This window comes from Scardinius erythrophthalmus (genome assembly GCF_964197995.2).
Source record: "Scardinius erythrophthalmus genome assembly, chromosome: 20".
Lineage (NCBI taxonomy): Eukaryota > Metazoa > Chordata > Actinopteri > Cypriniformes > Leuciscidae > Scardinius > Scardinius erythrophthalmus.
In genome coordinates this window covers 18723615-18748893 of record NC_138240.1, presented here as the reverse complement: position 1 = coordinate 18748893, position 25279 = coordinate 18723615, and the positions used below count along the sequence as shown (strand labels likewise).

At 35.6% G+C, this 25279-nt stretch overlaps 3 protein-coding genes across 5 annotated transcripts; 1 reads left to right on the top strand and 2 right to left on the bottom strand.

The window, feature by feature from the left end:
- Positions 1 to 640: 640 nt before the first annotated feature.
- Positions 641 to 2862, top strand: LOC308680479 (adhesion G-protein coupled receptor F1-like; the record flags this gene model as incomplete). The annotated part of the gene is made up of 5 exons (XM_081348609.1): positions 641 to 1432; positions 2361 to 2402; positions 2491 to 2547; positions 2634 to 2718; positions 2807 to 2862. 5 exons carry the CDS (start codon positions 641 to 643, stop codon positions 2860 to 2862), a joined length of 1032 nt encoding a protein of 343 aa, XP_081204735.1.
- A 3250-nt stretch (positions 2863 to 6112) lies between these two features.
- On the bottom strand, positions 6113 to 8533 carry epgn (epithelial mitogen homolog (mouse)). Of its 2 annotated transcripts, none has more exons than XM_081349276.1 (5): positions 8388 to 8533; positions 8185 to 8277; positions 7488 to 7608; positions 6829 to 6981; positions 6113 to 6692 (listed from the first exon to the last, which is right to left on the bottom strand). In XM_081349276.1, exons 1-5 carry the CDS (start codon positions 8422 to 8424, stop codon positions 6638 to 6640), a joined length of 459 nt encoding a protein of 152 aa, XP_081205402.1. In that variant the 5' UTR covers positions 8425 to 8533; the 3' UTR covers positions 6113 to 6637. The 2 variants fall into 2 exon arrangements, with proteins under 2 accessions (XP_081205402.1, XP_081205403.1); XM_081349277.1 differs by having other exon boundaries at positions 6503 to 6692; positions 7488 to 7605.
- Positions 8534 to 10147: 1614 nt separating this feature from the next.
- Positions 10148 to 24984, bottom strand: mthfd2l (methylenetetrahydrofolate dehydrogenase (NADP+ dependent) 2 like; the record flags this gene model as incomplete). 2 transcript variants are annotated; one of them, XR_014028959.1, is made up of 9 exons in its annotated part: positions 11005 to 11064; positions 12540 to 12638; positions 14229 to 14354; positions 14860 to 14952; positions 20357 to 20464; positions 20759 to 20911; positions 22460 to 22582; positions 24281 to 24465; positions 24842 to 24984. XR_014028959.1 is itself a non-coding variant. In XM_081349275.1 (8 exons), 8 exons carry the CDS (start codon positions 24982 to 24984, stop codon positions 10949 to 10951), a joined length of 1047 nt encoding a protein of 348 aa, XP_081205401.1. In that variant the 3' UTR covers positions 10148 to 10948. The 2 variants fall into 2 exon arrangements, 1 of the variants encoding a protein (XP_081205401.1); XM_081349275.1 differs by lacking the exon at positions 12540 to 12638 and having other exon boundaries at positions 10148 to 11064.
- Positions 24985 to 25279: the final 295 nt, after the last annotated feature.

Genomic DNA, 25279 nt, shown 5'->3' with positions numbered 1-25279 from the left:
TCTTAAATCATTTATCTTTCAGAGTTTCTTCAATATCGTGGATGTCATTTCATCAGAGTCAGCGAAACTTGCATGGGTAGAGTTAAATTCAAATGCCGCAAGCCAAGGCAACAGCTCTCAACTCCTGAATTCCATTGAAAATGTTATAAAAGCGACATCAGACACAGATTTCAACATAACGAGTCCATCCAACTCATTCCTGTTCAAAAAAGTAACAACATCCGTAGACTTTAGGGATGTATTGAGGCTCAACTCAACCGCTGAAATATTCATCCCAGATATTACATCCACTCGTCAAAATGTTACCATCACAGCAGTGGCCTTCTCTTCCTTGGGCAACGTTATGCCTGCAAGAAATTATACAGATAACCAAAATGAGACTGAAAATGTCATCAATGGACTCATTGTTGTAGTGAATACAAGCAAACCTATCAACAACATAGAGCTGAGCTTTGAAAAACTTAGTAATACAGTAGTTCAAAACAATAATTCAGTCAAATTAGGGAACCCTCAATGTGCTTTCTGGGAATTTAACCTTTTTAATAGGACTGGAGGATGGGACTCAACAGGATGTGAGGTCAGACAGATAAACGACAATGTAACTTGTCACTGTAATCACACCACTTCATTTTCAATATTGATGTCCCCTTCTGCTCCTGAAGTTCTTAACTTGTCTGACATCAATTCGGTAGCCTTGTCTGTCATTACGTACGTTGGTGTTGCTATTTCGATAGCGAGCTTGGTTGTGTGCCTGATCATCGAAATGATCATCTGGAAGGAAATATCCAGAAACTCTACGTCATATATCCGGCATGTATCCTTAGTCAATATTGCTCTTTCTCTCCTGATCGCTGACATATGCTTCATTATCGCGGCTGCTATCGCAAAGCCCGGGGAGGACTATATTAACTCGTGTAGCGCTGCAGTGTTTTTCACCCACTTCTTCTACCTGGCCCTCTTCTTCTGGATGATGGTCTCAGCCCTTCTGCTCCTCTACCGCACCATCTCGGTTTTCTCTCAGATTTCCACATCGGTAATGCTGGCGATTGCCTTCGTCGTGGGCTATGGCGCACCTCTCCTCATCTCAGTTATTACCGTTGCCTCCACCGCCGGAAGTCAAAAATACGTCACACAGAATGGGACATGCTGGCTGAACTGGGACGTTTCCAGGACCCTTCTGGCTTTTGTCATACCAGCTCTGGTCATTGTGGTTGTCAATGTTATTGTCGTGATTATAGTCATGGTGAAAATGCTCAGACAAAGAGTGGGAGAGAGCACCAGAGATGAAAAGAACATCTTGGTGGTCATTCTCAGAAGTGTGGCCATTTTGACGCCCCTCTTCGGCATCACATGGGGTCTCGGATTGGGCATTGTGATACAGCCTAAAGCTTTGGCCCTCCACTACTTGTTTACAATCTTCAACTCCTTGCAGGTATAAATGATCACTTAGATATAAATCTTAAGAATCGATTCATTTTAAGATATTCTTGGTTCAGTAGTGAAGCTCAATTATCTATCTAGTGTTGAGTACCACAAAAATACATTTCAAGCTTACTGTGAGGCATGTACTGTGGAAGTGAATGGACCAATCCATAAAGGTACAAATATTCACAGTTTCAATAGTATAGCTACAAGATGTAAACAATATGAGTGTTAAAGGTATAGTTTGCCCAAAAATTTGGTCATCACTTACTCACCCTCAAGTTGTTCCAAACTTGTTTGTGTTTCTTTCTACTGTTGAACACAAAAGAAGATATTTTAAAGAATGTTGGTAATCAAAGAGTTGACGGTAGCCATTGACTTTCACAGTAGTTAAAAAAAAATACTATGGAAGTCAATAGGGCCCAGTAACTGTCTGGTTACCAATTTTTGTTTAAATATATTCTTTTGTGTTCAACAGAAGAAAGAAATGCATACAGGTTTGGAACAACTTGAGAGTGAGTAAGTGATGACAATTAAAATTTTTGGGTGAACTAACCCTTTAACATGATAGTGTGAAAAAATCTTTTGTGTGAAGTTATATCATGGTTTACACCTTTGTTGACATGATAACATGACAATGCTGCAAACCCTAAAACCCTAAAACAAATGCTAAAATGATTTAAACAACTTTGGCATGCCTCCGTCCAATCAACAACCGATAGGTTGAGTCCCCACCCTAAATATTTTTCTATTTTCATAATTCATTACACTCAGATGTCGCTTCAACGCAACTTTAAAGAATTCAACATTATGCCACAAATGCTTGTACTGAACCTGGAATATTCCTTCAAATATTCATACATTTCACATTCAAACATTATTACAGTTTATTAGATAAAAACAACAACTAACTCGTAAGGCCTGTTCACTAATTTCAGGGCTTCTTAATATTGGTCCTTGGATTACTGATGGAAAAGAGGGTAAGAGCTGAGTTTCTTGCTTTATGAGCTGTTCTTGACATTACATTCTAATTATTTGTTGTCTGAGACGCTTTATTTTTCCCAAAAGGTTCGGCAGACACTTAAAGCGAGATTCACTAGACTCACTGGACCCCGTGCCTCACATGTAAACACATTTTCCTCAGTTGTTTCCTTCAAGTTTTTCATGCAAAAATGTTTATTGAAAACACAATGCCATCTTTCCTATCATAGAGCTATGACGTCTATACCCACAGCAGTTCTTCCAACAGAACGACTCTCACAGATATTTTCAACACCATTCTGAGAAGAGGGAGGAGTAAGTTGAATGTCAATGTTCTGCACTCTATGTTGATTTCTGGTGCATATTGCCTGAACTTTTATTGTAATGATCTTATGTTTTACAGATGCTGGGGCAAATATAAACTCCTCACACAGCTCCCATAGGTTTATGAACTCTTAGCCGGACAGAGAGACAGACGGCTTAATTTCCTGTTCGAATGCTTCTCTTTCTCAGTGTGCCGGAGGCACAACTTCTTACTGAGAGTGTTTGATTTCTGTATTCTGTATAACTTGAATATTCAGTACTTTACTGTTTTCTAGTGGTCAACCAGATTGGCCAAGTTAAATTAAAACATCTATTTTTGATCTGTACACACTGTTTTATGAAAATGGAAATTCAATTCTGGTTTCTGTTTGAACACTGTTTAGTTTATCCTTCCTCTCTATTAAATGCATCAATGAATAACACTTGTTTCAAATGTCATTATTAGGGGTGCTTGCCAAATCAAGCATCCTGATTATTCTGAGGGAAATCTTTTTAGAAGAGAGAAAAACATTAATCCTACATAATGAATTTTATATTAAAACAATAAGGCATGCTTTTCATTTATTTATTTTTTCTCAAGGAACTCACGGCTTGAAACTTCTCTTTAATCCCAATTTGGTAACACTTTATAATAACGGCATGCTATGAATCATTAGTTAAGCATTAGTAAACAGTTAATTGATTATTTATAAAGCATTAATAGAAATGAATAAGCAGTTTATGAATACAGCTATTAATGCTTTATTCTTGTTATATTTATAAGTATAATGTGTTTAATAATTGTATTTTCATACTTTATTAATGATCAATTTATCATTTTTAAATGATTACATTATTTACAAACCTGTTATTTAGGAGTTGTCATTGGTTCATCAAATAATTTAAAGGAGAACTCCGGTCAATTTTAACATTGAGCTCATTTTTTTGTACATTTGGAGTGCTGTCAATACAGAGAACAACGACAAAAATCGGTGTTGCCTACACCGAGTTATTCTATTTTTAAAATTTGCACCCTGTTGACTTCAATGGGGCAAGTAGTAAGCCTGCTTTTTAGCCTCTTAACATCCTTGATGTGTCATTACAAGTGCACAGAAAATGTGAGTGATTCCTTCTGAGTGAACACGAGTGGATCTGACTGCAGTAGATGTGAAAGATATGTATAAAAATGATGTTATTTTAGCCAGCGCAAATACCTGTGTTTACATCCTGTTTTCGGTTGAAGTCCAAAGTAATCGATTGCCGAGTTCACACGCGTGATCATAGGTAACTAAACCTATGCGTGTGAACTCGGCAATCGATTACCAGAAGTACTCATGATAAGACCAAGAACATTTATGAGTAAAAACACGAATGCTAAAAACAGTGCAAAAATAAGACATTGATGTTTGCACTAATCAGTTCCTTCCAACCAAATGTAGCTTGAAACAGATTTTTATTCAGACTTAAAATGCGAATACATACAGTAGTAATCATTTCAAATTTTATTTTCATAATGTAAAGATAAGCGTGTAGAATACTGAACTCTGAGGCAATGTGTTTAGCTGTTAGACATCAAACACTGTTGTCGTGCAAATGAACGGCCAGCGCGCATTAAAAGTTTTCAGTTTTCAGTTAAAGGGATATTTCACTGCTGGAAAGATGAATGTGTATTTAAATAGTCATTTATGTAGTAGAAATGTGAAATTATTTTAGAAGTTGGTGCCTTCTAGACTGGGAAAAGCCAAAAAATTAATTTTTGGCTCATGTGGATGAAAGACAACAACTCCCAGAATGCACTTGCTTCGCTGCCCTACGAGGCCACTCTCAAGCCACGCTTACCGGTTACAGAGGGCAGTATCGGAAGAAATGATACAACTAGGGTAGGCCTTCTAGTAGACTCGAAACTGAAAAGACGCCGTTTTATCTTGAGATCCCACCCCCTACGGGCGGGTTGAAAACATGCAAACTAGCTCCTACTACTGGCTGTAGTCTCTCGCCTCTGGCCAAAAAAGCCTCCGATGACGCAAAATCATGATTATCTGAGGTTGATTGCCACCTCTCAATGCAGGTTTGAGAGGTGGCGCCCCGACAAATCTCGCGAGAATCACGACTTGCTTTATGGCACGACGTCACATACGTAAACGACTTGCTTTATGGCACGACGTCACATAAACCAGCCTCTATGGAAGACACTAGCACGCATTTCAGACTTGAATCATTGTGGAGTCGATGAAGAAAACGTGGTCGGAAGAGTGCAGAGACGGCTCTACGTGAGTGGTATTTGCGACTGTAACGTTAAATACAAGTGTTACTCCACAGCGACTTTTTTTGTGAGCTCATCTGAAGTGAGGACTATACGCCTCGTAAAGCTTTTTCAGAGAAGATTTAAAGGCTCAGATATTTTTTGCACTGCTGTTCTCTAATGTTTTAAAGTTAGTACTAGTTTTAGTACTAGTAGTACTAGTACTAGAGGTAGTTTTGACACTGTGAATTATATTTGTTTTAATAAAAAAAAAAAAAAAAAAAAATATATATATATATATATATATAAATGCAGTACATTCACTACTGAGGTTTATTTTTCTTTTTATATCAAGTTACCAGTTGTACCGTTTAATTTTTTGCATCTTCAAATAAATATTTCTGTTCTGTATCACTCTGTGTTGTGTTTGTTTTCTTTTTCTCTTTAGAAGATAACTGAGCCTTTAAATCTCCTCTGTAAAAGCTTTACGAGACGTAAACAGTCCTCACTTTAGATTAGCTCAAAAAAAGTTAACTGACAACTGCTAATGATGAATTACAGTAGGAATACGTGTTATAAAAGCATTTATTAACACACTGAGTAACTATTACTATATGTCTAAATAAGATGTAGGCTATAAATGTGCCTTATTTATTAATCATTTACTTGCACTTTCTAAATAATTTTACGAACCACGGGCAACTCCTAAATAACAGGTTTGTAAATAATGTAATAATTTAGAAATGATAAACTGATCATTAAAGGTATAGCGGAGGATCTTTCCGAATTTTAGATAAGACCCGCCCTCTTCACTTTTTGAAAAGTTTGATTGATTTACCAGAATGATTGACAATTAGGAGGACTAATAGTATAGGTATTCCACCCGGAAGTAAAAAAAATCCTCCACTATACCTTTAATAAAGTATGAAAATACAATTATTAAACACATTATAGATATGCTTATAAGTCAAGAATAAAGCATTTATATCTGTATCTATACTGCTTAACTAATGATTCATAGCATGCAGTTAGGCTATTATAAAGTGTTACACAACAGTAGAGTTTAATGTGAATAATGTTTGAGCTGAGTTTAGTAAGTTCATCTCTACATTAATACAACAGTAATTTCAAACAAAATACATTTGCATTCATTTTTTTTATTTTAGGAGCAAATTTGATACAAATCTTTCAATAAATAAACATCTTATACAAATACATTATGGTTTAGATATTATATTTAGTAGTTTCATATGCTAGTTGTGAAATAAATATCCTACCTATGTGCGCTTACACAGTACATTCATTACTGAGGCAGCGTATGACATTTGCTTATGGATAAACAGAACCATTTGAAATGAAAGTAAATGATAAACAATGTTACAGTGCTCTTGTTATAGTATAATTACAAGTATCGAGTAGCACTCGACGCATGTAATTCATATAAAATTACTTTGTTGAACAACCTGCATTTTCAGACTGTGATTCCTATAGTACTTTATTACATTAATAAGTAATTTGCGGATCATGGAGAACTTAACGTGTCACACAGTGTTTATTTGCCGTTCTCGCTCTGTCCTCTAGAGGGAGCTGTTCCTCTATGTCAGTCTGGTCTGTCTTGCTTGAAGAGTTTCATCCTCTTCTGGTCTTGGTCCTAACTTTAGGAGCATTAATCATATCTAGCTCAATAAATTAAACAGAGTTCTCAGAGCCATAGTTTTTGTAGGGTGGTGATGACTTCCGACACCTGTGAGGTACAAGAAAATAATATTTAATCATCATTCATACCGTGAATGCGCTATAGTTACGTAATAATATTGCAAATAAACAAAGCATTTGTTACTTGTATGATAAAAGACTAACTGCTGTTTTCCGGATATTACCTTTTCCGTAAGCAGAAGTACATCAGTCCAATGATGGCTCCCAGTAATAAAACTACACCACAGCTAATTCCAATGAGTTCTTCAGGACTTGACGACTTGTGGCTGTCCAAAAGTAAATGTTCACAGCGCACACCACTGTACAGGTGGTTGCACCTAAAAACAGTGGAAATCATGTTTGTCAGGAAGGTCTCAGGATGTAGGAATCATTTTTAACAGTATAAAAAGGGCTTGTTGACTAGAATAATTGTCCTTAAACACCCCCCCCCCCCCCCCCCCCCCCCCCCCCCAAAAAGCTATTTTTACTCTAAATTTGCAGGTAAATTTCACAAACAGTTAAAAGGAAATAGCAAGTAACACTGAAATAGTATTTTCTTGCAAACATACACCAATAATCTGCTTTATTTACATCTTCGGAAAAAAAAATTTAATAGAGTAAGTTGATTCTTAGTATAAAAAGAAAATTTGGGTGGGACATTTCCAAAGGAACATCCCATTTTTTAAAGGCTGCATTTACATCACAGCCACAACCCAAGCTTTGCAACTTGCTAGTTTGCTAATTAAACAAACATGAACCAGAAAGTCAAGGGTTCATCAGGTTCAAATTGATGTGGTCTTTAATTTATGATTATAGATGAGCTGATTTTGGTGGCTGGTCTCACCGACAGATTGGGGTTTCCAGTTCGGTGGAGTAGGAACACACACCATTGAAACAGAATCCCTCATGTTCTGGACTGCAGGGCGTTTGAACAGCCAAAACCCGTGGTTGCTCTTCACTACCTACTGATAGACACACACACACCCAGACAGTTTTACTGGATACACGTGAAAGGACTGTGAGTTTAACTGATAGGTATTTAGACTTGTGTCCACATGCCAAAGAACCTGCATTCTTAGCCCAATGCATATTTAAATGACGTTTGCATATTTCATACACTAAAGGTCTGATATGAGATTAAACAACAGTCTTTTGAACAATTTCGCACCTGAAATATTAAGAACGACTAGGAAAGAATATATAAAAGGTCTTTTAACAATAATTCACAATATTACAGTTTTTACTTGGACTTCTTTCAAAAACATTAATGGTAACACTTTACAATATAAGTTAACATTAGTTAACTACCTTAGTTAACATGAACTAAGAATGAGCAATACTTCTTAAGCATTTATTAATCTTAGTTAATATTACATGAGCAAACTATGAACAACTGTATTTTTATTAACAAAGATTAATAAACACTGTAACAAATGTATTGCTCATTGTTAGTTCATGTTAGTTAATATATTAACTAATGTTAACAAATGAACCTTAAAGAGTTACCACATTGATATTATAATCTTTTTAGGGGTACTTACCACCATGTGTTGTGTTGTATTGGAGCACATCATCTGAAATCTCCTTAGTGTCTCCAAGTCCAGAGAAGAGGACTAACACCATCAATCCAAGTACTGATGGAGTTTTAACAATACATTGAAGTAACTATAAATGTCACATTTATTGTCTTTAATAGAAAACAATACATTTGTTGTAAGATCCTAAAAAGTATATTCAGACTCACCCTGATAGTGCAAACCCCTTTTATCCACTTGTGTCATGCTGTGGCCCAAGTACTGATTCGATTTGAGATTCTGGGTCTGTTCGGCTTTCGTCAAGCTTCTGCTGCTCTCCGGATGAAAGGACTTTCCTCACAATTTATATCATCCTTATCCTTTTGTTCGTCACTAATGGTAGCCAATCAGTTTAACAGGTTACAGGAAGTGCAGAGAATGCAGACTCTTTTAGGCATAACCTGTATTGCTCTGCATCACTTCCTTGTCCACAGGCAAACAGCGTGCACAGACATGTTTTTTTCTTTCAGTGACCAAAGTATTTGCCAGCAGCTGCAAAAACAGACTCTTGGCTACTTACTGGCACAAGAGATATTAAAGAAAAGTCTAATAACAGATAAAAAGTATTAGTTTAAGTGTTAAATCTGTTTTACAGACTGTCATGTTGCATTACCCTCCTGAACCAGATGAATGAATAGCCAGGGGTATTCCAAAAGCAGCATCCCATTTTTACACGTTTTTCTTCTTTTTCTGAGTGTTACTCTTTATTATTATTATTATTAATTATAATTAGTTATTAATTCATTTGTATCTTTCTAAACACTGCAGTCTATATTATGTTTGACTGTTACTGGTAATTAGACATCATATTTAGCTGTTGGACACACAGCATGTATGTGGGAGGACACAATTTAGCAATGATTAAACAAATATTTTAATGATTTTAGATAATAATCAAGAGTTTCTTCCATAACCATATCACAGCAAATTGGATGTTAAGTATCACATACGCATGATTCGAAATTATTTGCATAGAGATTTCTCTAACTTCTAATAAAATAAAAACTATAATCAGATGAGGATTTGATATGTTTGGTACATTATCCATCGCAATGTTTTTACACCAAAAAGCTTTTCACCCTATTGTTCATCTTTCAGATTACACTTTAAAGGGCGAGTTCACCCAAAAGTGAAAATTACGTCATCATTTATTCACCCATATGTCAATAAAAACCTTCTTTCTTCTGCAGAACACAAAAGATATTTTGAAGGATGTTGGTAACCAAACCATTTTTTGTTATTGGCTTCCATTTTGTGGACAAAAAAAAAAAACAATATCTTCTCAAAATATCTTTTGTTTAGCCAGTTTCACAGAGAACAGTCTCTATAGTCTCAGACTAAAATGCACGTTTGACCTGTTTTAACTGAAAGCAACTTGCACTGGCATATCTTGAAATATATCAGTGCCATTGTTTTGTCTCAGGATGCACATCAGTAGTTTTTTTTCCTAAGGCACGTTTAAAAAAGCTACTTAAATCCCCTTACTGAACTAAGGCCTATTCCTGGCTTAATCTAAGATCTGTCTGATCTGCCTTTATGTTCTACAGATACAGGTTCTACAGATACAGATACGAGTCATACAGGTTTGAAACAACCTAAGTGTGAGGAAATGATGACATAAATGTCATTTTGGGGTGAACTATCCCTAAAATTTCCAAGCTACAAGAACAGTTTCAGTAACACTTTGTTTTAATGGTCCACTTTAGAGATTCTAATTAAGTAACTTTGCAACTACTTGTCATCTTATTCTACTAACTCAAACCTAACAGTCTACTAATACTCTAATGAGAGTTAGTTGACATGTATAGTTGAAAAGTTGGCACAAACTACTTTGACATTACTTTAAATGCATTTTTTATGTTTCACAGCCTTTTTATAGGGCAAAATATGTCCACCTTATAAAATGTTATAGGGAAGCATCGATATATTTAATTCAATGTTTTGTTTTATTGGCAGTCTGGATGTAAAGGATCCAAAATGCAAAAAAATAATAATAAAGAAACTGTTTGATGACAAGAACATGCCATAAATAAAGAAATAAAATAATATTAAATATTTGATGGCGATAAAAATTATAAATACGAGCTATATATACAAAAACACCCATTTCTGCATAATAAACTATATGTATAAATAATACCTTAAATAGGTAGATGAATAAATGCATATTAAATACAGCAGCATCCTTATGTTATTTTTTGCCATTTTGTTGTTCTGAATTCAAATGACATTGTTAAAATAATTTCCTGAGAAAACGTGTTAATATCCTTTAATACGTCTCCCTCAGTGTGGACAGATTCATCTGTGGGATATCTGAGAACCATCCATTACCCTGCCGTGAGGCCACCTGTCGAGCAGCCGATCAAGTGCTACCGAAACTCTAAAAGACTTCCGTCTCCACTGATGCATTTTCAGGGAGGTAATATTACACTAGCATGATAAAACCCATTTTTCTCGGGAAAATAATAACACTGTAGCGAGGGCAACGGCGAGGAGGCATCTCTCTGTAATAAAAGAATTAGGGTGTAGTTCCTGTCACAGACATGCATGGCTGCCGAGCCAGCTAGAAGAGCCTGTTACAGCTTGTGGATGGGCAGGGAAGGAAGTTGTAGAGGAAGCTTGCAAGGGCTTGTGTTTATAATCAAGATATGGACCAATAGTGCCAATTAAAGTATCAAGACGGTGAAGTGCTTGCATCTTGTCCAGCTATAATGACCGGTTGTGTGTGTGCTCAGTATGTTGGGGCATTTTTGGCAGCTGTGACTGTGTTTTTCATCACCATGGCTATGGTCATTGGGCCGACTCCTCCAGGCACAGGAGTGATGAATCCAGCCTTCTCCTTCACAGCTGATTAGAGAGACAAAAAACAAACCATGTCTTAAATAACACTGACAACTCTGCCTGAGCCAAGTATTTCTTTTATACTTCTAAGAGAGAATAAACTATAAATCGTGTTGCTAAGCGGATACTGTAGCCAACGAACACACAATGAACTCGAAACAGAGCCTAGAGGGATTGAGAAATGATATTAGATACATCAAATGACGTTCATAGCGAATTCTTCTTCATTTTAAAGGAATAAATTCTGACATTCCATTTCCAAGCCCATTTGACTTTCTCACTTCCTTTTGAAGAAAGCTTTGTGTGAGGAAAAGTCTGAATTATAAATTGTTATTGACAGCAAACCTTGACATCCACCATAAGTCCAATTTATGGACAAATCCTTTTAAATCAAATCTTTTCAATAAATCAGCTGACTCACGGTTCACAAAATTTGAATGGTTCAAATCACCCATTTCCTTCACTTCAGGTAAAGACAGGTATGTACTATTTCACATGAAGCCACATACACAATAATAAAAGGGTGTGCTCGCTTAGGCAGTTAGGTGATTTTAAAGGTACAATATGTAACTTTTTTGCTTTAAAAATCACTATATCTATGTTATATATTTTTTTTAGTTGTGTACTTACATTATCCCAAATGTTTCCAACAACTTTCAAACCAGGAGAAATTTGTAATTTAATTCGAAGACACGTCACGTTTCTTTATTTCCGTTTTGTCGCCGTCAATGGCGTCATATCCGTGTTATCCCTGGTTTCCGCTCGTACTGCCATAGCAACCAGAGCCCTCTGATAGTAACCAAGGCGACAGACGTGGACAACATTAGTTCGCAATGTCTATTTGCACGCTGTTGTTGTTTCGTTCAAACATTATGGACCATGGCAAGCAGACTTTGAATAAAAAAGGAGAACTAAAACAAGAATCAATATCAGCGCGGTGTTTTCGAGATGCCGAGAGCTCCCATAGACAGTATATAAACGAGAGCTCCACGTCCGAGACTTCGACCGCTCCTACATGTACTTTATTAAACAGGTGAGCACATTAACATAAAACTAATCAATGTTATATAGTTCAACAATGATAAAATGTTAGAATATGATCTGTATGTTTCAATGAACAAAGGAGGGGTAGAGGAGCGCTTCCTGGACTCCAAAGTTTGGTTAAGATAGAGGTGCTATTTGGATGGGTTAAAAAGCCTTCATTATTATGGCTTGGTCAAATTAACCAGGTTAATTGGTTAATTTGACCAAGCCATAATAATAAAGGCTTTTTAACTTTTTCAATTGAGAGTGCCTTGGAGTTCTTTTTTAATTTTTGATTTATATGATCTGTATGTTATTCTAATGTTGATCTAGCTTACTGCTAGTCTCATTCAGACAAACTAACACATTCAAATGCAGTTTAGTGGGATAGTGTAATGTTAGACCAAGTGAAACAGCGCTGCGTTACCTCACAAGTTTAATTTGTCTAATAAACTGACCTGTGAGTAGTAATTCTGCGTGTAGTTCGGTAGAATGAAATGTCCATATTCCTTTTATATCCGCGGAGCTGATAGCTGTCTCTTAGCAATCCCGACCTGCTTCATATCATAGTCGTGATAAAAACATCGATGTATTTACTCATCCATAAACATTATTAGATCGGTCAGCTTGACGTAGGCGACAAGATCCATAATTCTTAGCAAATGTTGCGTCATCAAACTACGCCTTTGTTATTGTAAGAGGTTAGCGACCCCTAGCGGAGAAAAAAATTACATAGTGTACGTTTAAGTGATCTGAAATGTGCCACTTTGGTTTTCAGTGGCATTGCATAGATTGTCATTTTTACATTAAAGGGGTCATGAACTGTTAGGTGTTTTGTTTTTTTTTGTTTTTTGTTTTAATAATGTTCTCTGAGGTCCACTTATGATGTTATCATATTTTTTTACATCATAATTTAGTAATAGTAAATATAGCTATTTAAAAATAGCTATTTTCTATCCTGTTTTTGACCGTCTTTCAAACACTCCGAATTTTCAACGTCCCCGCCATTACACATGTGGAATTGTTCTGAAAACTTACAATGTTGAAAAAATATCTCGTTACATAGAAACATTTATTTGTAGTACATATTATGCACATGACATGTGCTTTATAAGTTGTGGCAAAAAAAGTTTAAGTATAGCCTACTTAGAGTTACTACAGTTATAGTTGACAAATGATAACTTAGTGTTTTGTATAAACGGAATTATGAATGAATGTACCAATATTTTTCACACTGTCATTCTTATAGGCTATTCATAGTTCAACCTTTTCAATAAAGTGAAAAACGTATACATCGCCATTTCCAGTCTCGTGTATGTGATGTCTTACTGATGACAAAACAGAAGATGTCGCTCACTGAAGCTTTTATTCGGGATTACAGCGAACGGCTTCGATCAAAACAATAACAAATCCGAATCCGCAGTAAAATTAAGTGAACAAACGAATAGTGTCTTATTGATGCAATCTGACAGGAACTTCATTAAAAATATAGTTCGTCTATGCTTTCTTAATGTTAGGATCACAAGGATGGCAATGCAAAGACTGTTTTTCCACAACTTGGCCACTTCAAAACGTCTTGTGATCCTCAGCGGCATCTCTATGGTTTTGTTGCTGGAGTAATCCTGTGTTTGCATCGGTCTCGTATTTACTACTACATGGTGCGCATGAATCAGTGGGCGGGGCTAAAGAGGCAATAATGTAGAAGTAGGCGTTGATCTTCTTCTGCAGAGGCAGTCTTTCATCGCACTATGACGTAATATTGTGACAATCTGAAACGAGCCGTTTTCTGAGCTTGGTTTCAATAAAAGCTGTTTTTGGACTAATGAGGAAGTTTTGAGTTCTGAAACTTAGGCTACATAATATTTTTTATTGTGAAATTACCTCTTATATGTCAAACAATCAAGGCAAATTTGATTACGCAATTCATGACCCCTTTAAAGTTCTGATGTGATTTATCGAGTTTAAATCCACTGTAACTGAAATAAAACAAGTTGAAATACTAAAATGACTTAAACTAAAATAAGAATCAATTAAAGATAAATAGAAATATTAAATTAAAATGACAAAAATATTAATGCTATAATAGTATTTAAATAATTCTAAGAAAAAAACGGAACCAAATTCTAAAGCAGTCATGTGTCATATACCTTCAAAATCCACATCTCCAACAAGACGAAGTTTACCAGTGACAGGGTCCTGCATGCGGTTGATGCCGACATCAATAACCGCAGCTCCTTCTTTTACCATATCTGCCGTTATTAAGTGAGGAACACCTGTTGTTACAAATTTAAATAGGCTGTTCAAAAAGACAAATTCTCTAAAGTACACAATATTTTCTTTATCTTATTAAAATATGAATATTTATACATAGTCTAAATTTTATATAAAATACAGATCATGTTCAAACTCATTCCGACCATTTAGTTTTGTATTCCTGTAAAAATAAGACATCTGTCTTAATATGTTACATAACCAAAATCTAAGCAAGGGATAATATAGTCAGCTAGTCATTATTACAAAATGAACGACAACAAAGTACAGTTCTTATCTTATCCTGAAGGCGTTTATTTTGAGATAATGACCAGCTTAATGTACATTATCCCACTTATTACATGACTACTTACCAAATAAATAAATACATGGACGTAATAATAAACTAACACATTAAAAAGTTTAGTAGTAATTACACAAAAATATCTGACCGCAGAATGCAGCTATTGACCAATAAGAATCAAGTATTCTAGATGGCCGTGCAAAAATATTACAAAAAAACCTGACCTGCAGCCGCAATCACAATGTCAGCCAGACTGGCAAGTTCCTTCAGTCGTGGTAGAGGAGTGCATCTGTGAGCCATGATAACTGTGGCATCACCTGGGAGATATATACACATCGGAATTATTTCATCATTGAATGCACTGTAGTAGGCCTTAATGTGAACATCACATACTATAACATCATAATTGTGAATGTAGGCTTTGTTTCCTGTACATCATTCGTGTATATGTATTTAGCAAATAATTAAAAGTGGAGTCTATTTTTTTTCCACATTAAAGTGCCCATAATATCCTATTTTAAAGGGTCCTAATTTTGTTTTAAAAATGTCTCCTACAATAGATTTATATGCATCAAAGGTATAAAAAAACAACAAAAACACTACTTTTCTCATAATATACCTTGTACATCATCTTAATTCTCAAAGTGTCTGAAAACAGTTTGTTCGAAGATTCAGTCTCTTTAAACCCCTCCTTTCCACGGGCCTACACTGCTCTGATTGGTCAGATGGCCCAGTCCTATAGCCAATGAAGACCATAGGCTGCCACTATGCAAATCTGTTCCATTGTTACATAGGTATGTAACAGGAAGCGAGACTGGAATTGCTGATGACTCATTTCGGCAGTTAAGGAGACAATAACTTTAGTGTTCATGCACTTTGATCTTTAAAACTTGGCAGACCTTTCACATTCACAAACAGCTATATTACACAAAGCATGAAAGGTAGGCCTAATATTTGAAAAAAGGAGCACTTTAATATCTAAAAAATCTTCCTAATAAAAGCTGTTTTATTTTAAATGGAGTTGATCATGGCGTGACTAGTACAATACTAATCACTTTATCTAAGTAAACCCGTAATTAAAAAACAGATTTCACAAGTAAATACTACTTTCACTAGTTAAATACTGTAGTTTTGATCTAAAATCTGACTGCCATGCACATCATTCCACCTATATCTAAAATCAATGTTTTAAACATTTCATTAGCATTTAATTACGTGCAGGCACCAGGAAATTCATACCACTTAAATTTTTTTGGTTCATGACACATATTCGCTTAAAAAAATTTAAATGGTGGGTGGTTCCTGTCCACCAGCAAGATTACGAAATTCCTAAGCAGACATTCCCAGAATGTGTAACTGTATATTTCCACATAAACCAAAAAGCTTTGAAATTTGGCTAATTACAGGTTTCCTTCTGTGGAATTGACTACTACTGTGTGCAAGTAAGCTTATACTGTATTACTGTATAACTACAATCTTAATTATAATGCCGTGATCATCACTGTCACAGGACCTCATCATTAGACATATCTGCTCAAAAAAAAAAAGTTCTTCAGGTAATCCCAATTTCACTTTTTTACTTGTGGGCTGTGAGTCACACATAAGAAGGAAGCAAAATGCAAAACGGGCTGCTTCTCTCATTGTGTAAAGAATTTCTTACATGTTAGAGCACAAACCTACTATCAAAATGATTGATTTCACAACTCAATTGAAGCATACCTTGCATTTCACCTGTTGAAATCATCTTGCACAAACATAACCTTAATCTTTGATATCTAAATAAATGATTCCCTTCTAGCAATGCTACAGTTCCAGAAGAAAAAAAAGCATCCGGTCTCTCATTTTCCTTTATTCCAAGAAGCATTATTTTAAAAATGTGACAACTTTAAACTCCACTTGAGTTTAAACCTGAACTGACCATGTTATTGGAGATATACCAATGCTAGTAATGATCCAATAAAAAAAAATAAAAATAAAAACTTTTTTTTTTTAAACCTACTCAAAACTATTTAAGCATAAATATGTACACTTTTTTAATCATTGTTTAGTACAATGCATTGCAAAATAATAGACATTTTAAAATAAAGAACATGTCTTTATTTCTATTCTATTTTTCACATGAAGTATAAGGGTTTTAAAACCCAAATTATATATTTGGTAACACTTTACAATAAATGTATCATTTGTTAACATTAGTTAATGCATTAGTTAACATGCACTGTAAACCCGAATAAGTTGGCAAAACTCAAAAATGTAGGTAATCAGTTACATCAAAAGTTGTACACTTTAAGTAAGCAGAACTGGCAGATTATTATTTTGTACTCATACATTTTAATTACTCTTAACTTGAAATATTTTAGTAATTTAATTCATACATTTAACTTAAAATTATCATGTAATCTCACCTTAGAACTATTACTATTAGTAGTGGAAACTTAGCTAGCTTTAACTAGCTAATTAAGTAAATGCTAACTTGGTAATTGGTAATATAAGCTTTGATAGCATTAGCATAGCAGAGCAATTGCTGAATAAGTACGGCAATATATAACATTTAACAAATACTTGTTCTGAAACCAAGGAATACTCACCATAACAGAAACTCTTCTAAATTAGCATAGCTAAACATAAACACAACTAAAATATATAAAACATTATATAACACTTAATTTCAGCATTTACACTCCCTTCGTGTGTCATGGCAAAGCATGCTGGGAAATAGAAATCCCAGCCCAGTCTGCATTAAAAAAAGACAAGTTCATAAAACTCAAAACAATGAAACAATTCAGATTACTTAAAATGTGTCAGTTTTGTGAACTCAAAATAAAAAGAAAGTTCTAAATAATCATAAAAGTTCATTTGCTTGAAGTAATTTGTTTAATTTAAGTTTACCCCTACTCAAACCAATTAATTGTTTTGAGCATAGGGTTTACAGAACTAACTAGAAATATATTTTTTACAGCATTTATTAACCTTTGTTTATGTTAGTTAATACAAATACAATTATTCTGTGTTTGTTCATGTAAGTTCATGGTTCATTAACTATTAACAGACACAATTGTTAATAAATACTTAAGTTAACAAATGAAACCTTAGCGTAAATCTAGTTTATATAATATATTATATAACTAGATGGTTAAGCACGAAAGCCAGTTAGTTTTCCATTAATGCATGAGAAGGTTATTACAGGTTACTGGTAAAATGTCAACATTTATTTTTGATAGTAATGATGTGACTGCTTGCATCACCAGCAGCTTAATCCAGGGTTCATTCTGTGAATTTGTCATTTGCAAGGACTCCCCTTCAACAAGCAAGGTGACTGGGTTATTGGTTTATTGATCGAAATTCTGAAAATGTGCCTTTTGAAATCGTCCCGATGACAAAACAGCCAAATAAAAACAGACCACTTCGCTTTTCGGAAAATGATCAGTGTTTTTGCAGTAACTACTTGTACTTTCAAACAAAACATGGTTGATAAATAACAATGCTACAGTCTAGACATAAAATCTAGCTTTGAAAAAAAAAAAAAAATCTCATTGCAACTGGGGCATCTAGGGCTTTCTCTTGCAGCCTTATATTTGGGAAATAATTGGTGTAATTTATTTAACTTAAAAGTTCATGAATCTTGTAACAAGAAAAATGTTTGTTTTATCAGGTTATCATTAAAGCCGGCATGAAATGAAAGTTGGTGCAGGGTGCATTTCAATCAGCTCACTAGCTTCCCTAGGTGGTTAATGAATTGGGGCACTGGTAAGGGCAGTATGGACCCTGGCTCTCTACATATTGGGACACCGATGACTCTATTTCCAGCGACGTGAAAACGTCCTTATTGTACATTATCACTAGTACTGGCATTATGAACATATCTATGAACTGATATCTTTCTAACATTATGTTTTTATGTTATTTAAAGCACTGATAAATACTTCACTTGTTACATATACGTGCAACATTTCAGCCGTAAATAAATTATAAATGTTAGCTAGATTATGTTTATGACCTGTCTATCGATGTATGTTTATGCTGGTTTGTATTTAAAAAAAAACATCTATTGCTTGTCATTATGTGTGGTGAGTTGGCTCACGTGTTTTATGCTTCAGAACTTGTGTTAAGGGAACATAGTGAGCATCAATGCTCCCTGGTTTTCACGGTGCATTGTGAGACTTTTTAGGAAGTGAACGATTCAGTCCTTAAAGTAACTGACTCTCAGATCAGTGCCCTTACTACTGAACTAGGTTGATTGAGACTGAAGGGGGTGGATTGGAATCCACTGCTGCTTCAATGTATATGAGTGATTATAATCAAGGTATTAATCAATATTTTTACTTCTAAATATCACATGAGTTGAATGACTTCTCTGGAGATTTTACTTTGTTATAGAAGTTACCAGTGTGATCACTGAAATGTTCTTTACATGTATTCTCTAATGTCTGTATTTGATATCTGAATGCAGTAACAGTGCTTGCTTATTTATCCTGGCTTCCAGAAATGAAATAGGGACTCGTAAATGTGTTTGAGAAAGGTCTTATAAGGACATATAGGGGTCATTGAAGCCAATAGTTTAAGGGACCATTTCTTTGTTAAAACCTTACTTTCCAGTTAGACTAAAGTGTAGTCCTCCTTGAGAGAAAGAACGCATTATCTTGATGTTTTGAGAAGACTCTCCTGTTTATAGTTAGAGCCTGGCCAAATCCAACCTTGGAAAAGCTGTGTGTCAGTGTGTGTGTTAGTCTTCTTGGTTGCAGGTTAAGGAACCACTGACATTGTTGGAGATTGACTGAGTTGTTGTTCGGGACATGCTGGCACCCAGCAACCCAAATCTGCAACCTGGAAGGTCATGACGTGCCTGACTTCAGGGTCTGAGTGTCAGCTGCATAATCTATGGAGATATGCTTCAGTTTATCTGTATATGTGTGGAAAATTACTATGTTTATCTTTTTCTTAGGCAATCAGAAACTGCAACTTGAAGCAATGATGTAGCTTAGAACTTGGAAATGGTATAACTGCTGTGATCTTTGTAACTGTAAGCGGGGCTGCCTACGAACTCTTGTGTGAGTCTTGAAGCTGACTTCTGCTGACGAAAATGCAAACTATCTTAAGTAAAACTTTTCTTCAATTTATTATAATTCTGACTCAGGGTCTTCTTTCAAACATCTGGTCCTTGGGTCCTAAACTGTTACCCCCTAACTAACAAGACGCACACATAGTCTTTCTTGCCTATTGTGCCATATATCCAAGTGAAATGGCTTCTTGAACAAGAAAAACTGTAGGGCAGGATTTGATTTTGGCCATCAGGAATTGGATGGATCCTTGGAGTATTGCGGTTTGCTATTGCTGTGATCTCATGTGAGTGACAGGTTGTCCCAACCTCATACCAGTAAACACATCATCAGAGAAGAGAAGAGATGTTGTTGCAAGAGGGAGGGGAAGTTATTTTGATTAAAGATAATGAGGACACATGAATTAAAAAATAATAATAATAATGTGCACAGATAAATCATTTATAATAACTATTGCAATATTCCATTTAAAAAAATGTATATATTGATTTCATGGTGACTTTAAGTATAATGTAATATGAATTGTAGGCTGCTACTTAAGTACAATTCAAGAGTGTGTGTCCACAGCACATGTATTTATACTCATAGGAAAACAACAATAAAAAATGCCTGTTTATCTGCAGGCAATTACAAAATAAAAATATGGAAATGACACTAATCTCACCTCCCGGCCGTTCATGGTTTCTATCCGAATGCAGAAGCATTGCAATAGGCATTCCTACATTCTTGGAGCGTCCAACAACAAGCACATTTCTTCCAACGGTTTCAATGCCTGAACAAAAAAAAAAGAGACATAGTTAGTATTTGAGTAAACATTATTAACTTACTTTTCACAAATGCCCATGTCATGTAAAACCTTACAAATACAGATAAAATTGCAAAACAATATTTTCAAACGTGTAAGTAATATAAACGGACATCAGGTACTGTTTATACACCTGCTGCTAACTAATGTAATCATATACAGCCCAATAACATCTCTGCTAGGGATGCAATATGAGAGGGCTGAGAAAGTGACTATTTACATCTTCAAGAAAATTCGAATCTCAATTCTTTGAAAGCTGACCTGTTCTTCTGATGATTTCCCACACTGCCGCTGCTGTGGCTGGCACCATGCACCTCTGGTCCAAGCAGAGTTTCCCAATGTTTACTATGTGGAATCCATCGACATCTTTTTCTGGGGCAACAGCATTGCATATGGCTCTCTCGTTGATATGCTCTGACAGAGATACATTCAAGAAATGTATCACAATTGCGAATCTGAACCAGATAAATTCAGCATGCTGTTTTTATTATACCAAAGGAAATAACTAATATTTTTGGAAAAGCAACACGCTAAATTCTCTAAATACAGGTTATATACAGGAATCATGGAATTAAATTGAATACCTTTTAAGAACTTTTTTTAAGACCCCTTCCATACATTTTAAGACCTCATCGTCGCCACTTCAAGTTTTAACCGTTACATCGGCGACACCTTACATTTATATATTGATTGTAAGATAGCACACAACTAAACAGTCTTAGTTTGTGATAACTCCTTATCAATGCAACATAATTCAGAAGGGTGGGAACGAAGCACAAGATAATTAATTGAGTGACTAACCCAATACAAGGTTTATTAGAAAGAGAAACTAGAAACCAGAATTAGACCAATAAACACAACAATTGACAAAACTTGTTGAAGAGGGAAAATAAACCTCTCCAAGCTAAAGGGACAACGAGCTCAGAAGGCATATTCAAAAGACATATTTGTAACATCAACTCTTATACTGTAACTGTCTGCAAACCATAGCTCTTTTGTGGAACACATCTCATGACAAACACCTGACTGGTTTACATGTGATTACGGAGTGCTTGATTTGATGCACCTGAGCAGAGTGTCATTAGGGGTGTGCACGAATATTCGATCTGTAATTATTAATCGAAAAAATTAAATATTATTCGAATTTTACTACGTTGCTTAGTTTGCTGGCCTTGTAAATGCTGTGAATCCATGATAAATCCCAAGCACTAACTCGCAGTTATAATTAAATCCACTGGGTGGCGCTTTGGAGCGTGTTGATTGTATTTGATGACATAATGTCGTCGTCTGCACATGTTTTTTAATGTTTTCAACTAAAATAAAACCTTAAGATGTAACGTAAGCTTGTTGTTATATTGCATTGCCCCATTAGTCGACGATGCTGTTTAACAACCGGGCGTGAAGGGACATATGCTCTATAACGCGGTAACAGATGACATCATATCTAGCGGTATTCCATAAGTAAACTACACAGAATCCCACTATTCGACGACGCAATGATTAAATTCAGGCAAACTTTAGCATACAACCTCTTTGGACAAATATACATAATGAAAAGATGATACAAAATGTTAAGACTTTTAAATAAGGGCCTTAATTTTCTCTAAATTGATTCATCAACTTTTAATACTTTTTAAGACCCCGCATACACCCTGAAATAGACTTTAAAAACTCACCACTTTATATAAGATAATAACCGACAAGGGACTAAAAAACAGGGAGTTTAAATACAAGACGAACTAAAAGACTGACAGGTGATGATCTACGTGACATAGAAACAAACGAGGAGATAATCAGTAACCAAAACAGAGCAGAGAAATAGGAACTAAACAAATCACAACAATAGGCTATATCAAAATAAGAGTCCTAGTCCATGACAATAACTGTAGCACTATCACCATTAGGATGTATTTGTTTATAATTACTGGACAATTATTTACCATTAGCAGTTTCACATAATACCTGGAAGAGGGAGTTGAACCAGCAACCCACTGATGCTTTTTTCTCTGTTGAATTTGTCAATCAATTCCAACATCTCATCCTGAGAGACTGATGATGGTCTGGAGATTGTACTGCTTGACATGCCTTTTAAACAAGTACCATTAGTATGGAAGAAAATGAATGCCAAATGTATTTGAAACAAAAAAGCTTGTTGAATTGCACTAATAATAACCGTGCTTGCATTTGAATGCACAATATGAATGCAACTTAAAGACTCTCGGTCTTCCGCACTTTCGTGACATAATGCCGCTTTGACGGTCAGGAAAAAGTCTGCTGCGGAGCTCACACCAGTGCGGGCTCTCGACTGCAAAGGGGCCGCTGAGCACCCTTTTGAGACCTAAAATGACTAAATGCGACTAAATGATACTAAACACTGCGTACGCGGCATCCATTGTAAGACCGAAAGTGCATATATGAAGTGTGCCATTTGGGACAGGGCCATCAATTCATGAAAACGGATTTAGAGAAATGGAGCAAGCAGTGAGTATGTGATGATTATTATCAGACAGTCTCTGGATGGACTGTCTCTAAAGTTACATACGTATACATTCGAGAGAATGATTTACAGTAATAAAACCAATTGTAAAGTGTTCATGTGTCAGGCATGATGCACAACTTTTAGAATCTTGATATTTAATAAAATAAACTGTCTAATCATAAACTGTGATCATCACATATACTTACCATTTGAGTAATTTCTGTAAATCCTTTTTTGTGAATGAATGACTCTCTCTAACTGTTGCTTCTGTCTTCGTTAACACGTGCGCCACCTGCTGGTGAGGTCGACTAACAGCAGATGGAGATCATGCATCTGTACTCTACTGCTATTCCTGCTGTTCCCAGATGTGGAATGCTGAATTTTCTGTCGAATTTAAACCACTGAATTTCTGGAAGTGAATTTGTAAATGGCAAATAAAATGGAAATGAAAAATGAATGCAAATGAAATCTGAAAGGTGAATATGGATGATTGAAATTTTTATAGGCTAATGAAAATGTGTGTGAAATATTTTGAATTGAATATAAATTTAATATATGACCCTGTTGAATTTCTGCCCATAAAAATGCAATGCCTATTTTTATCAATAAGTGCAACTCAACAAGCTTTTTTGTTTCAAACAACTTTAGCATTCATTTTCCTCCATACATTTGAAAAAGACATTAGTGAAAATATGCTTCATAGCCTATTGTAAAATCACAGTGACTTCATGTAACATTCTATTTTCAAACATCCAAAATTAACATAAGCATATTTATGCAGATAAAGTTGTCTACTTTTGAAAGCCACTCAAATTCTTTATATCAGTGGTTCTCAAACTTTTTGACTCAATATTTTTCAGTCATTTCTAAGATGTGGCTGCAAGAGGGAGGGGAGGTTATTTTAATTATGAGGGCACATGAATGCTAGGGAAAAATAATTGAGCACGGATAAATCATTTGTGATAAATATTGCAATATTAAGTTAAAAAAGTTTCATGGTTACATTAAAGGGGTACTTCACCGTTAGCATTAAGCTTTGTATAAGTAGAAACCCGGTAGCATTTTCGAATGACCATGCTTCCCTCCCTCATGTCCCCCTGAGACCAGAGATTTATGAATTGTTTGTCTGGAAAAAAACATCAAATGACCCAATTTAAATACACATTCATCTTTCCAGAGGTGAAATATCCCTTAAGACTTATTGGGGCCTCCCCCTCCTTGAAATTTGACAGGCCCACTTGTCCCTGGTTGAGAACCACTGCTTTACAATACTGAAGTTTACGCTGACTTTGTGTTTTGCTTACCAAGCAGTGAAGCCGTCCGGGTTTTGTTTCTCACATAAGTGTGGCTGGCGTGATCATTTCCCACCAGGATAACACTCAGATGGGGTCTCCTGTTGCCTTGGGCCACTAGTTTTGCTATATCACTCTGGATTTCTTTATGGATATTCCGGGCAAGTTCTGTCCCTGAGACCACAGTGGCAACATACCTATGTGACAAACATAACATGTGTAACAATACACCGCGCAAGACATATGGAAGAGGTATCCATTTAATTAAAACCGTTATAATGCATGATCTACAACGTATTTAAAAACCTGCTTGAGTATCAGTAACTGTTAGACAGTGTCTATGACACCCACATGGTGGCGGAATATTCAAACGTAAGAAATGTATTTGCCGAATGAATGACCTTCTGAAACAATGACTATATGCCCTGTGTGTCCTGTTTATATTGATACAGGCTAAAAAAAATAATTACAAAAAAAAATGTATGTGCTGCTCGGTAAGAAAACACGCGTGCTTTGTTCATAAACGCATGCAACCTTTGTTTATCTGAACCAGGGGGGAAATACAGTCCTAACCTTTTCAGTGACTGACAAAAAGGGCTTCTCCGGTTGACTGTTTTCAGGTTAATCCATCGTTTTGATCGCCGACAATGCTGAAAATATGATGTTAAAGTCTGTATTCTAATGTAATTTACTGTTAATGCAGTGGGAGCTGCCATAGTAACTGATCACCTGCTCCTCCTCACAGCTCGCGCGTCTCGACGCGTCACACCAACAACAAAACGATTTCCGGTTCTGTGTTAAACACGTAAAACGTCTCCAAAATACAATTTATGCTTGTGTCACTTTGTGATATAAAACTCTAACATCAAAATAATAATTTAATGAATGCACGTCTATAAACCTACCAGGAAATTTCGTAAAATCGGATCTAAAAGCCAGCACAGATCTTTACACAGTCAGAGCAGACAGAAAACCAGGCATGTGATATACAGATCGTGTATATAAATATCC